Consider the following 13,320-nt stretch of genomic DNA (forward strand, 5'->3'; position numbering starts at 1 on the left):
CAAGAAGAAGAAGCGATATATTATAGTGCCAGAATGGTTTTGTATGTGCAATTGGAGTGGAGAATCAGTGTCTCATATCTTACTTCATTGCAAGGTAGCTAGCGAAATCATTCTGTATTGAATTTCTTCCAAAAAAACAATCCCCAATGTTACTTGCCCAATGATAAACCATATATACTGGTCAATTCTAAATAGGCGTGTTCATCCGGGTTCCAACCCAGGAACCCGGATCTCAAATCCGGACCGAAACCCGGACCGGATTGATCCGGGTCAGATCCGGGCCGAAACCCGGGTGAATCCGGGTTTTTAAAACTCGGAAATCCGGGTTCCGGATCGTATCCGGATTTTAGACAAAGATGAAAGAAGCCTTTCATCGACTTCAAATTCCAGATACACTTTCAAAAAAAAAAATTTCCAATTTCCAGATACACTGGACTCAACTATGGTGTTTATGGAAATTTTCTTGGACTGAAACAAGCATGGATGAGTACATTATTTATACAAACAGAGAGTGAAAATGACGAAGGAAATAAATTTGGGCTTTTTTCCTTCAAGTTTCTCAACAACCAAACAGATAAAATACAGAAAGTCGATACCCAATACAGATTAAAACAAAAAACAAGTTTCCAAACATTCCAAAAATACACGGTCACCAGCAAATCAAAGCAGCCATCCACCACTGCACGACCCATCTCAACGGCAAACAGATGCAGCGACGGCGAAGGAGATGCGCCCGACGGGGTTACGATGGCGGCGGCTAGGGACCTAGGGTTTCTACTTCTGCGACAACGCAACGAGAGAGAGAGCGAGAGATAAGAGAGAGAGATATATATATATATATATATATATGAGTCGGGGGGTTTACCGGAATAACGATCTAAGGTCGACGACGACAGAGATGTGGCGACGGCGTCGCGATGGCAGCAGCAAGAGACTAGGGTTTCTGCTCGGCAGCGAAACGAGAGGGAGCGAGAGACGAGAGAGAGAGAGAGAGGTGATTTATTGGTGGGTGAGGCCGACCCGGGTACCGGGTCCCACCCGAACCGTGTTGGTCCGGGTTTTATAATTTGGGTTTCGGATCCGTTATGATCCGAGCCGAAACCCGGAACCAGAATCCAGTTACCCGGGTTTCGGACCGGGCCGGGAAAAAACCCGGCCCGTATGAACAGTGCTAATTCTAAATGGAAAGGGAGGCAAAACCGGGATGAAGCTTGAAATGATCATCAGGTCGAAAGAAAATACACGAAACCGTTAACATTTTTTTTATTTTTTTGTTTTTATGATGGAACTCAGAAGCGCGGTCGCAAAATGTCTTCCTAAAAGGTAATATTGTGTTTGTGTAGTGAGATATTCTGTGAATAGTAATGATAAAATATTGAATAATAGTGAAAAATTTATAAAAAATAATAATAAAATAATGAATAATAATGAGATATTTCATAAATAAGTCCTATTGATTAACTATAAAGCAGACAAACCACTGCTGCCAACAGACCTCCCAAAAAAAAATGACACAGGATCAGCTACAGCAACTATAATCTTCTCAAATCCCGATTAATACAACAAAACACACTCAAATTTGTAGGGAAAAATGGAAAGATTTTATGATGCCAGCAGAACATAACGTGCCCCTGTGCACCAAAACAATGTTGCCGGCTCATTGTCACCATTGTCCTCGTTTAATTTCAGAGCCAGGACCAAAAATGGGAAAGCTAGACCCAAGCACATGGAATTCTCGAAGGAAAGGGAGGAACACATGCCGGGGATTAAGCAAGGGCAGTCTCAAGTCAAATTTGATGGCATGTGAATTGCTGCACTTCCTGCCGATGCCTGATTTGCTGCACGGTTACTACCAAAATTCTTTCGATTTGATTCCCGTGCAATTCTTGTACCGAACTACACCAGTAAAGAAGAAATATTAAAACCCCTCATAATTAAACAGTGCTTAGCAATAGAACCTTCTTCCTAATTAAGCATCAGCGCAGCTTTCAAGTGCTTTTGCTTGAAACTAACTCAAAGTTCATCTAGGTAACTGCCATTGCTATTAAATCAAGTATGCTTCATTTTCTTTTGTAGTTGTGTCACGGATTTTTCAACTAGAAAACTTTTCAAAACTGGTATTATTGATTTAATCATTGTTCAATATGATATATAGTCCTGATTATAGCATAAACAGAAATTGACAGTTGCATATATGTATATGTAAAATATGAATTTAAAGTACTGTGGCATCCCCATGGGAAATATTACTGCTATCTACAAACAAAAGGATAAAGAACGCATAATGTTAAGTTCTGCATAAAATCAAAGCATATGAATACATGCTTTTGAATGTCATAACACTCAAATGAATAAGTAAATCAGCACACCTGAATTGCTCTTTTAGGCAGAACTGACGCTTCATATAAACCAAGCAATTGTGCAACCTTCACAAACATAATGATATCTATATTAAATATTGAATATTAAAAACAAACTAAATAAAATAATAATCTAAATAGGATAGGTAGAGAATGGATATAATTTCTGGCCAGCACTCACCACATGAATTAGTAAGACTGACGATAGCAAATGATTTAGTAATGAAGTGCAAAATCAAATATGGAAATATAAGGCAATTTTTTTTATAAGTAAAAAGATTATATTAACAGGAATAGGCATAGCCCAAGTATTTAGTGCTAAAGCAATTGAAATTCCCTCTCAAGTGAACCTTAGCAGCAAAAGAGATGTCTATGTACACCAACTGAACAATGCCAGATGATGTGGGACAGAGTGAACCTCGAGAAACTTCAACCTAGATTAGATAAAAATGTTTCGTTCTTAGCCCCAACCCCACCTACCATTCTGGGACTCCCTCATCTTCAGAGGCTACATTAGAGCATCCACTTCATTCCATGGAGCTCTGTTCATAGTTAAATCCTGTTGAGCAGGATGTCTTTTTTATTTTTTCCAACAGAACTTTGCACCACATGCAGCTTCAATTTGTTAATCGAGGTAATGTTATTCTTGCAGAACTCTGCTGATTTCTCAGATACTGATTAATACATATGATTGACTTCACGTACCATTACATTATGTACTGAAAATAACAATTGTAAATATCATGCATAAAAGCCCAGGAAAAAATGCTCTTACAAAAGCATGTGCATATACTGGCATATTCTCGTATGCTACCAAAAAAACAATCAAACAAAAGTACATAGCAGTATTTCTATGTCCATGTCATCTATCACATGGTATGGCATGACAGAGAAAGTAGCTAAATAAAAGATATAGTACTGACCTCTCTCAGAATTTTCTTATCACCGGTTCCACTAGGTTGATCCAGGTTGGCAACCTCCCACAAAGGAATATCAAGCAAAGTCCTTATAACATCTTCATCCAAGAAAGGAAATCTAGCCTTTTGGGAAAAAATAATAATGACAAAAACAAACAAAACAGGGAAGAATTAGATGCTCACCACATGAGACAAGTAAATGACATAAGGAATCATCTTTGTCTGAGACTTTAACAATACCTCTTTCCCATTATCAGCAATACATCTATCATCTCTTCCTAGGTTTCTCTTCCAAATTCTCTGCATGTCCAATTTCATTTCCTCGTGTAGTCCAAGCCAACTGATGAGTGATGACAGCATATTAGACCACCAGATTGAGTAGGCACATAACAAACATATATCACTCCATAATCTACCAATGCTTTGTTTAGTAATAGGCCAGACATTATACTGTATCACGGTGGCTCTAAACAGGATAAATATCAGGTGCTAACACATTAATGCGTAAGAAGCAGGCCATTTTTTTAATGAGTTTAGCACCAATACATCTTCTATTGTAAACAGTGTTATATACCACATCATTATCCCACTTTCATCCCACTTTGAAATGTGACACTTTCCATCACCCTTGGATCATCTCTTGTTTTAGGAAAAAAATTTAAGGGTTGATGCACAATGCCACCTCATCATAGTGGGATAAGAGTGGGATGATGTGTGATATGCAGAGTTTTCCTTGTAAAATTTAGAAATAAAATCAGAATACCGAATTACCAAGTTCGTGCAACATGCATATTAAGATTAACATGCACAACACATGAATACAATTCCACCAGATGCAGGGCTGCTGTAACTGTAGAGTCAGCCCATAATTATGAGCATGGCATGCACTTAATCTTGGTAGACTCTGAAACAAATTCAGAGACACCCATATGCATGCAAACGTGCACAAGCATCTAAACAATGATGAAGGCTTTGATCCGAAAAACATACAGACACAACCATACACATACAGGGATCAGTCTATCTCAAGAAGATAAATTTTGAAGCCACCTGCCCCCAGCCCATTTTTCTCTCCCTGTTTCTTTATTAGAAAAATACAGCATATATATGGCAATGAACCAGTGATCTCACCCTCCAAGTCTTTTAGGGAGAAGGAAATGCCATTTCCTACAAAGACCATTGGCCAATCTTTCTCGTAACCAGACCATAACCCTATAGGCTAGGGGCCAATTCTACAACTTAAACTGCTTGTGAATCAACTTGCCAACCTGTAATATGCAGTTAACTTCAATGTTACCATTTTTTTTTTTTTTTTTGCAAGAGTGCATCAAACTTACCTGTCAGGGTGCAACCTAGTGGTCAAAAGATGGACTTGGGATGAGTTGTAGACTCAAACATCCTAGGTTTGATTCCGGGCTAGAAGTTCCCCTGGATTACCAGATACACAGTTGTGGGGGGTGGATTGTATATCCGGGTTTACTCCCCAGGGGTGTGTCCAAAGGACCCAGCCTTGGTGAGGTTCCACATCATAGAAAAAAGTGTAAGTTTATTTCCTTCCCTAGAGGAAAACCCACCTACCTATGTGCATCCCCTTTTCAACGGCCATGAAAACATGTAGTAAGGCAACTTCGAACATTACATGATATACACCGATATTGGCAAAAGATTGCTACATTACAGTATAGATGTGAACAGTCAAACAACACGCGCGCACACACAAATTAGTTTACAGACATGCAAATAAACAGGTCACAAGACTAATCCATTTATTTGTGAAAAATGAATACCTTCCCTGTCTGTATTTTGTTTTATGCCTACCATAGCCAGCACATTGCTCATCGGCACCAGAACCAACAAGGACAATCCTGGCCTTGGACTTGTATTCAACACATTCAAGATCCTCATCAATATCATTGTTATTACCTTCATACACCCAACCACTGCCTCTAGCGGCCAGCCATAAAGCTATTCCTATATTAAGATCCTGCAATTTTATTGAAATGTGATATTCTGTCCAAGTAAATAAATGTGATATTGGAAATGTTGTATTAAATGAGAAGAAGAGGGATCTGGGATTAGAAAATGTGCTTCTTATTTATGGTTTTCATGGGGCAAAAAAAAAAAGAGAAGAAAGTAATTTTAGAGATTATAAGGCTATTCCTATGTTAAGATCCTGCAATTTTATTGAAATGTGATATTCTGTCCATGTAAATAAATGTGACAGTGGAAATGTTGTATTAAATGAGAAGAAGAGGGATCTGGGATTAGAAAATGTGCTTATTTATGGTTTTCATGGGGCAAAAAAAAAAAGAGAAGAAAGTAATTTTAGAGATTATAAGGTACCTTATAAGAACTAAAGGCGAATTACACTGTAAACTTGCTAAAAGAACACAAAATAAAAAGCATGCTACTCAAATAATTAAGAGTCTCAACAACGTTATGCCATGATGTCAGGAATTTCGTATCGGCTAGAAAGCCATAAGAATATGTGACCATTTACACGATTACATTGATGCTATATGCATGGCATATCACAGAATAAGACAAACAGCACTAGTCTATAAAAGGAAACTGACCATGTAAGTATTGGCAGGATTTATTAGCGACATAACATGCTTTGTTTCAAGGTCCAATTTCGATAAATCAGCATCAATCTCCACCAGTTTCCACCTGCATTTCCAATACAATGTGAATCCATAAGAAATAGCACAAGCAAGATAATTATAGAGAACATGGCATCAAGACAAAGGTGAAAAACAAGTTACCTTTTTTTTTTTTTTTTAATGACAGGGGAACCACCCCACAGCAGAGCCCTTAGGACTCACCCATGGAACCTAAACCCCCGGGAAGACTAGCACAGCAACCCACAGCCATGTCCTCCCACTTAAATTGCAGTTTGATCCTAGAGGGAATCAAACCAGTGGCATGGGGCTCATGTACACAAGTTCACCCATACCACTTGGGCTACCCGCGGGTGGGTATGTGAAAAACAAGTTACTTATAAAACACACAACATAAAAAGTATAGCAATGACATTATGCCTATAAAAGAGAAAAAAGGCCTTTGGAGGATGCTAGTGGACACAAAGTATGGAAGCTTGGGCAGTAGTTGGTCATCCCATGAAGTAAACATGTCTTTCAAGGTTGGCCTCTGGAAAAGCATCAAATGGGATTTGGGGGACGCTTTACTAGATTTGTCAGGATAGCAGGTCCAAGACCGGTTTTTGGCGAGATGTGTGGTGTGGTAATCAAATCCTTGAAAAGGTGCCTTCCTAAGTAATTTGCAATTGCTCGTTTTAAGGACACTTATGTCTTAGATCACTATTATCAACTATGCATTATTCTCTTCAGTGGTGTATCTCTTCATGTTGTTCTTTGACTAGTTGTAGTCGAGTTGAGCGGGACATATTGGTGAAAATGAAATGGTTTGGGATACAGCAAACGAATGTTTGAGTTAAAGCAATTTTGCAATGTGTTGTGTGCTCAAAGATAGAGATCTTTTCCCTTGGATTTTTTTTTTTTTTTTTTTTAATGATGGGGGAACCACTCCACGACAGAGCCCTTAGGACTCACCCATGGAACCTAAACCCTCGAGGAAACTAGCACAGCAACCCACCGCCATGGCCTCCCACTTAAATCGCAGTTTGATCCCAGGGGGAATCAAACCTGTGACATGGGGCACATGCACACAAGTTCGCCCTTACCACTTGGGCTACCAACGGGTGGGTTCCCTTGGAAACTTACTTGGAGGAAAAGGGTCTCCCTAGATTATATAGTGAATTCCTTCATTTGTACAACGGCGTTAGGGAATATTCTTACCCTGTAACATTGGGAAGTGGATATTATAGTATTTAACTGGTGTTGCATTTGCAACAAGAATAGGGAAGTTGTGGATCACGTTCTATTTCATTGTGCAAGGTGCTAGCACTTTGGATTATGGTTTTTGGCCTCTTTGGAAAATACTGAGTTATGCCTTCTCGAGTGATAGATCCACTAGCATGTTGGAAAGGGCAGTTTGATAGCAATGCACACTTTTGTGGAGGAAGACCCCCTCACACTTGTGGCATATTTGGAGAAAAGAAATGAGTAGTTTTGAAGATTCTGATTAGTAGATGTCGGAGCTCAAGTTATCCTTCCTTAATACACTTTTTCATTGGACAATGGTCCAAACTAGGGTAGCTTTTTTTCTACTTTTAGCACTTTTCCTTTTATTTGTTAGGTGGATATCTTGTATACTTTATGTGCACTGGTGAAACACCCTTTTTCTTCTTTCAAAAACTGTCTTACCTATAAAATGTTTTGAAATACCAAAGACCAATTCATACAAAAGGAGTAATGATACACATACAACCCTTTATACAACTATGTTTTAAATTAAGGGTATTCTTGTAAAACGATGTTACTTTTATTAAGTTATTTTACAAAAATGCTCCTCATTTAAAACAGGGTTGTAAAGGTTGTATGTGCATAATTTTCCATACAAAGTTCCTTGCCATAGAGCATACCTTCTCGAGGGTGCAATTCTTCTCAGCTCTTTTACTCCCGCCTTAGCAGAAATTCTATCAGGAGCAGACTGACCATCAAAGCTCACATTAAGCAGATCAATCTCATCTGTCAATGAAATTTGATAGCCGTGAGCTTATCAATTGAATTCACAGAAGGATTTTATAATACATGTAATAGATTTTAATGGCTTGAATATCCATGACATCCTTGTATCACTAGACACTCATGCTTAGGTGTTGCTCTTGTATATGTCCCATGTACTTGGCCTATGCCTATCAATATCATTAATAAAAATTTTGTTTACAGATATAAAAGAAATAAAAGTAATTCTCTTGACCCCAGTTTCAACTCCAATAAATTGGCTTTTCTGCAACACTTACAGCTGTGATCTAGGCATTCATCCAGTAATGCTGCAAGTATCATTGAATCCAATCCACCAGAGAAGAGAACTGCCACTGGTGCATGTGCCTCTTGTCTTATATCACAGGTAACTGCCTATGCATTTCATATCAAAAGAAAATTATTAATACAAAAGCTGAAAAATCACAAAACCAAAAGCTTACTCAAGGTTAAACTGCAAGATAATCGCAATTTTTCTACCCCTCAATAAAGTGCTCAAGCAAAAATACACGTCTCCCACTACTCCGTAGGATGAAACTGAGTACAATTGTAATTGAGCTCAATCAGAAACCTGAAAAATTGTATGCAGTGAAGTGCGGCGCATCACAGATTCCTTTAAAGCAATCAGCACAGTCTTTGCTGGCCCTGAAATTGAAGCTTGTGCAGGCCCTACTCACAATATAAAACCACATTTAGAGCATCATTAAAAAAAAAAAACCAAAGGAAACAAAAAAACATACAATTAGATTCAGCAATCATATTTTTTTAAATGGTTACATTCAGCAATCATCTCTTCACGAGTCAAAATGAAAGTAGTTTGTATTTTGTAAGTAAGTTTGGAATTTCTACTGGTACCTTTTCCACATGATGATATGGTATTCACCTGATTTGGATGGAAATATATTTGAATGAGCTGAATGCATACCATGCTGCTCTCTAGCAATCTTACAATGAGAGAGCTCTGCATCTTCAGGTTTGGGTTCAACAGAAACTCTCTCCCAATCAAGCAGTTCTTTTACCATGGCATTTTTCCATTCATGTTTTCTGACTTCACCAAAAATAAACCCATCTGATTTATGAGAACCAAAACATATACTGTATATCCCACATGGAAGCTCTTCCCAGAATTTGAGTTTGTTAAATCCATTTTCAGCTTCAAAACCTGGGGTACATTTGACATCACTTGATATTACATATCACTGGTTTCAAGAGTCAACAATTGGAAAAACTGAAAGGTAAAATGAAAGGAGCTTGCAGGTTAATGCAACACATGTAAAACTTATGCAAATAGTATATTAAAAGCCAAAACAATAATATAAGGCATTAAGTGGAAGTGAATTAGTTTCAGGGTACACTTTTTCTTTTTCTTTTTTTATCGGAAAGGAAGGAATTATTTTCAGGTTACACTGTCATTGACGTTTTAAAATGTTTTTATAGAAGTGTTTGATAATTTAAAATATAGGAAGAGCGTCAACAAAAATACTAGAATATCTTATCTGACGGAAATATGTTATTATCAATATTTCCACCTCAGATTTGAAAGCAAAAAAAAAACAATGATAAAAAGAAACAGCAATACAAAATAGGGAAATTATGTGGAGCAGCTCAATTTGCCAAAGGTGCATGTGTTAAAAGTCTTGCCCAATAAGTTATTTTCCTTCTCCATAAAGAGTAATTAACAAATTGGCTTTACAAGACACTGTCAAAAAAGTTTGAACCAGAAGAACGAAAGAAATAAGCTCTACCAAGCATTATACCAGAGCTCTGCTCAATGGAAGAAACTGGTGATACGGAAGATAGCATGAAGCGACCATCCTCCAAAGTTGGCCAGTGAACAAGAAGGCTCCGCCTACCAATTGCATCTCGACCAAACCACAGGGTTTTTGAACTCTCCTGCACATTACATTGTAAACTTAAGAAATAAGATGCTGGAAAATAAGATATATTCGCACATATGCAATCGAAACAAATAGTAACTTACCAGTTACCTGCCAATAGATGACAGCCCATGGACCCTTAATTGCAGAAAGAACACCTGGAATGGAACTTTGTCTTTTTTCATCACAAGAGTCTGTTATTGTGCATAAATGGGAATTGGAGGGGCAGCACTTTCCCAGGGCTTGCAGAAGAATTTCAGTATCATTGCTATCACTGTTAATGTAAATTCCTCCAAATATTTCACCTTCAAAAGCAAAACATAACATTAGAAAAATATAAAACCTATCAGAAAGAAAACTATATGAATGGAGTTGAAGACACCAGTTTTAAACGTCAAACTAGGGCCTTAGTTTAAAGTCAAATGCATCTGGTCACTGAATTGACATAGATTTACTTGAAGAACATTGCCATATTCCCCATTAAATAATTGTAGAAAACTAAAATTGAAAAAAAAAAATTAGCATAATAAATGAACTCAAGTGCAACCGCCAACAAGAAACACCAGTAGAACCCTGATCCAAAAAAAAAAAACTCGAGGTGACAAACGAGACTAAAAGAGTGAAAGAAATAGATGCAGGAGAAGGGTCAATTCATGATCAAGCACAAGCCCATCGGATTGACGCAAGCAGAGACATCTTAAACATACCATTATATACAAGAATATTCCCAGATATATCCACCAAGGGCTGTACAATAGGATTAATCCCCCTGAGCTGTAATGTGGCGCCAACAAAGTGAAGTTCTGCTGCAAACTTAGGAAAACCATTTTCTAGCTCATGCGCTTCTCCATCTGCACCAAATAAGCATTTATTTTTCTTCTCAAAACGTTGCAAGTATGCCAGGTCCCTTTCTTTTTCTTCTTCTCCTTCAATAAAAGATATAATTTCTTGTTCCTCGACGGTGCTTGAAGTGTTTGAATAAAGGAAAACTTTCTTGCTACTCAAGCTATCGGGACCCCTTCCGCGCAGAGCTGCTTTAAGATCATCAATGGAGAACACCAGCTGGTGAACCAATACAAATTAATTGTATTAGTAAGGGTTATACAATAGTTCATACAGAATCAAAATTCAACAGAAAAAACCTTGATTATTGAGAGAGATCTTAACCCAAATAACCCCTTTCTAACTAAATAACATTTCAAGTCCCGGCAACAAATAGTATTATAATATAATCCGTAAACTGCTTCCCCCGGTAATGACTTTGTTGAAGACCCTTTTTCTGTAAAGTTTTCAAATACAGAAGAAGATTTGGACAACACTAAACAATAATCATTCTCAGTAAAGTACGATCTGGTTACACTTGATGAATAAGAAGAACGAAAGCAATAAAAGAAAATGAGAAAATCGCAGACGCGAAGAGATGGAAAGCTTTTACTTGCTCAGCCTTGGGCGAAGAGGCTGGAGGTACCGACTCGAGAAACAGAGACGACGCTTTACAGATACGAATGCCTGAGATGATCAAAGCAATTCCACACATCTCTCCTAATTCCTCCCTCGCTCTGGGTTTCTGCGCGTACGCCCTTCACAGCTCACTTACCTCTAAACCCTGAGCGTCCAAGGTTTCTTTGTACATGTAACGAGCTTTGCTATGAAAAATTGAAATATGAAATACGAGGATAAAAGAGTAAAATTATAAATTTATCACGTAACAAACCGTATATAATAACTTTAGGATTGAGAGTGGCGGAAGCTTCCGTAGCATAGTGGTAGTGCGTTCGCTTCGTAAGCGAAAGGTCGCGAGTTCGATCCTCGCCGGGAGCTCCATCTCTTATTAATCCTTTTCGTACGTTTCCTGAGTAGTATAAATACTTCCTTGGACCGGGCCCAAGTTTTCACCACGATCTATCTGCCTTAAACAGTTATAGTTGGATTGGGCTATGTCGCCTTAATACAATTATTTGAGAAACTCTGTCCAACTTTTGGACATTAATGCCAGACTTTAGACACAATAATATCCAATGCTCTAACACAGCACGTGTAAACCAAGGAGGGAGGGAGGGAGAGAAAAAGTCAAAAATCTCTGTTGTTTGAAAAAGAGCTTCCCATCATGATTCATATGCTTGACGATCTCCATTGATGTCAATATAATAGTAATTGCAAGTGTACGATGAGGAGGATGTTACTCTCTCGTATCCCAAACTTCTCACAACAGTCCGATTATACATCAGTCTACTTTATGTGATATTTTATTTTAATTTTAATTCAAAATATTAGATATGTTGCAACTACAGTTAACAGTAAGCTGATATAAATATTTTTTTTTTCTCACATTTAATTGAGGATGAGATGTTTTTGAACATTTATAAAATATAGTGTTAAATTTATAAGAAAAATATTTAAAAATATTTTTTTAATTAAATGCAACATAATAAATCACATCATTTTATAAATTTTACTATTAAAAAAAACTATGATTTTTTTAAATCTTTTTACATATTAAACATTTTTATTGACAAAATGGTTTCGATTCCTTATGAATTCAATGCATAATGAAAAGCATATTGGTTATTCAAGACTTTTTAAATTTCAACTTCCATCCAATTTTTTTTTTTAAATATCAAAGGATTCTCTATTTTTTTTTAAAAAAAAAATCTGTCTAATCATTTACCAATCACAAAACTTTTATCCAAACTAAATTTAATACAAAAGATATCTCAAATTAATTAAAAAACTGAAAATTTTGCAAAAATCCTCTCTAACCAAACATGTCTAGCGTGTTGCTTTGAATTTTAAATGCAACGAAAACTTGATTTCAACACTATAACTTGAAATTGTATAAAAACATGTTATATAGGTAAAAATACATTTTCCTTTTCAATTTAAATTTTATTATTGTATTATATAAATAAATATAAAATTATTTAAGTATGTCACTTTAATTTATGTAATTAAAAAAATATAAATTAGTTCTTATATATATAAGAAATGATATTTTACAACTATAAGTGTATAAGCACCACATAAAAAGTGGATAAATATAAAATTTATGTAAAAAATAATAATTTTGTTAATTAAATTTTATTAATTTTTAAAATAATTACGTAAAGCTTACGCACATAGATTATACTGAGCATTATTATATATACATATATATTGAAAAATTATATTTGCAACCGACTTGGAAAACTCCCGCGACATCGCGTCCGACATGGCAAATTACAAACGACGTTGTTTCTATTTTGATCCCCTTCGTCGCTTCGGGACTTCTCCATCCCCACGAAGACAAAAGTATGATATTTGTCTTCTCCATCCCCACTCTCCTCCACTAACCCCGTCTGCCCCTTTTCCCTCCTATCGTACCTTCAATTTTTCTCAATTACTCCATTAATACTACCACTAGAGACTTTTCCCTCCTTAGAGATTTTGGGTTTTTGACATTTAATTTGATTCAGTCTTCTTAATGTTTCAATTTGGGCAATTTATTTGTGAGCAAGGTTTTTTTTTTTTTTTTTACATTGATAGATATTTGTGATGCCAAATG

General features: G+C 36.7%; 1 protein-coding gene and 1 non-coding gene across 6 annotated transcripts; one reads left to right on the top strand and one right to left on the bottom strand.

The window, feature by feature from the left end:
* Positions 1–1,375: 1,375 nt before the first annotated feature.
* On the bottom strand, positions 1,376–11,405 carry LOC109014380 (asparagine synthetase domain-containing protein 1). Of its 5 annotated transcripts, none has more exons than XM_018996828.2 (14): positions 11,215–11,405; positions 10,487–10,841; positions 9,891–10,084; positions 9,660–9,795; positions 8,786–9,064; positions 8,474–8,571; positions 8,163–8,277; positions 7,782–7,887; positions 5,854–5,947; positions 5,065–5,261; positions 3,518–3,617; positions 3,284–3,400; positions 2,370–2,426; positions 1,376–1,896 (listed from the first exon to the last, which is right to left on the bottom strand). In XM_018996828.2, the coding sequence occupies exons 1-14, from the start codon at positions 11,314–11,316 to the stop codon at positions 1,783–1,785; spliced, it is 2,064 nt and encodes a 687-aa protein (XP_018852373.1). In that variant the 5' UTR covers positions 11,317–11,405; the 3' UTR covers positions 1,376–1,782. The 5 variants fall into 5 exon arrangements, with proteins under 5 accessions (XP_018852373.1, XP_018852371.1, XP_018852374.1 ...); XM_018996826.2 differs by having other exon boundaries at positions 1,445–1,896; positions 8,163–8,273; positions 8,758–9,064; positions 11,215–11,399; XM_018996829.2 differs by having other exon boundaries at positions 1,445–1,896; positions 8,828–9,064; positions 9,648–9,795; positions 11,215–11,399.
* Positions 11,406–11,528: 123 nt separating this feature from the next.
* Positions 11,529–11,600, top strand: TRNAT-CGU. Its single transcript has one exon. It is a non-coding gene; the product is annotated as a tRNA-Thr (tRNA).
* The last annotated feature ends 1,720 nt before the right edge of the window (positions 11,601–13,320 follow it).

Source organism: Juglans regia, chromosome 13 (genome assembly GCF_001411555.2).
Source record: "Juglans regia cultivar Chandler chromosome 13, Walnut 2.0, whole genome shotgun sequence".
In the NCBI taxonomy this organism is placed as follows: domain Eukaryota; kingdom Viridiplantae; phylum Streptophyta; class Magnoliopsida; order Fagales; family Juglandaceae; genus Juglans; species Juglans regia.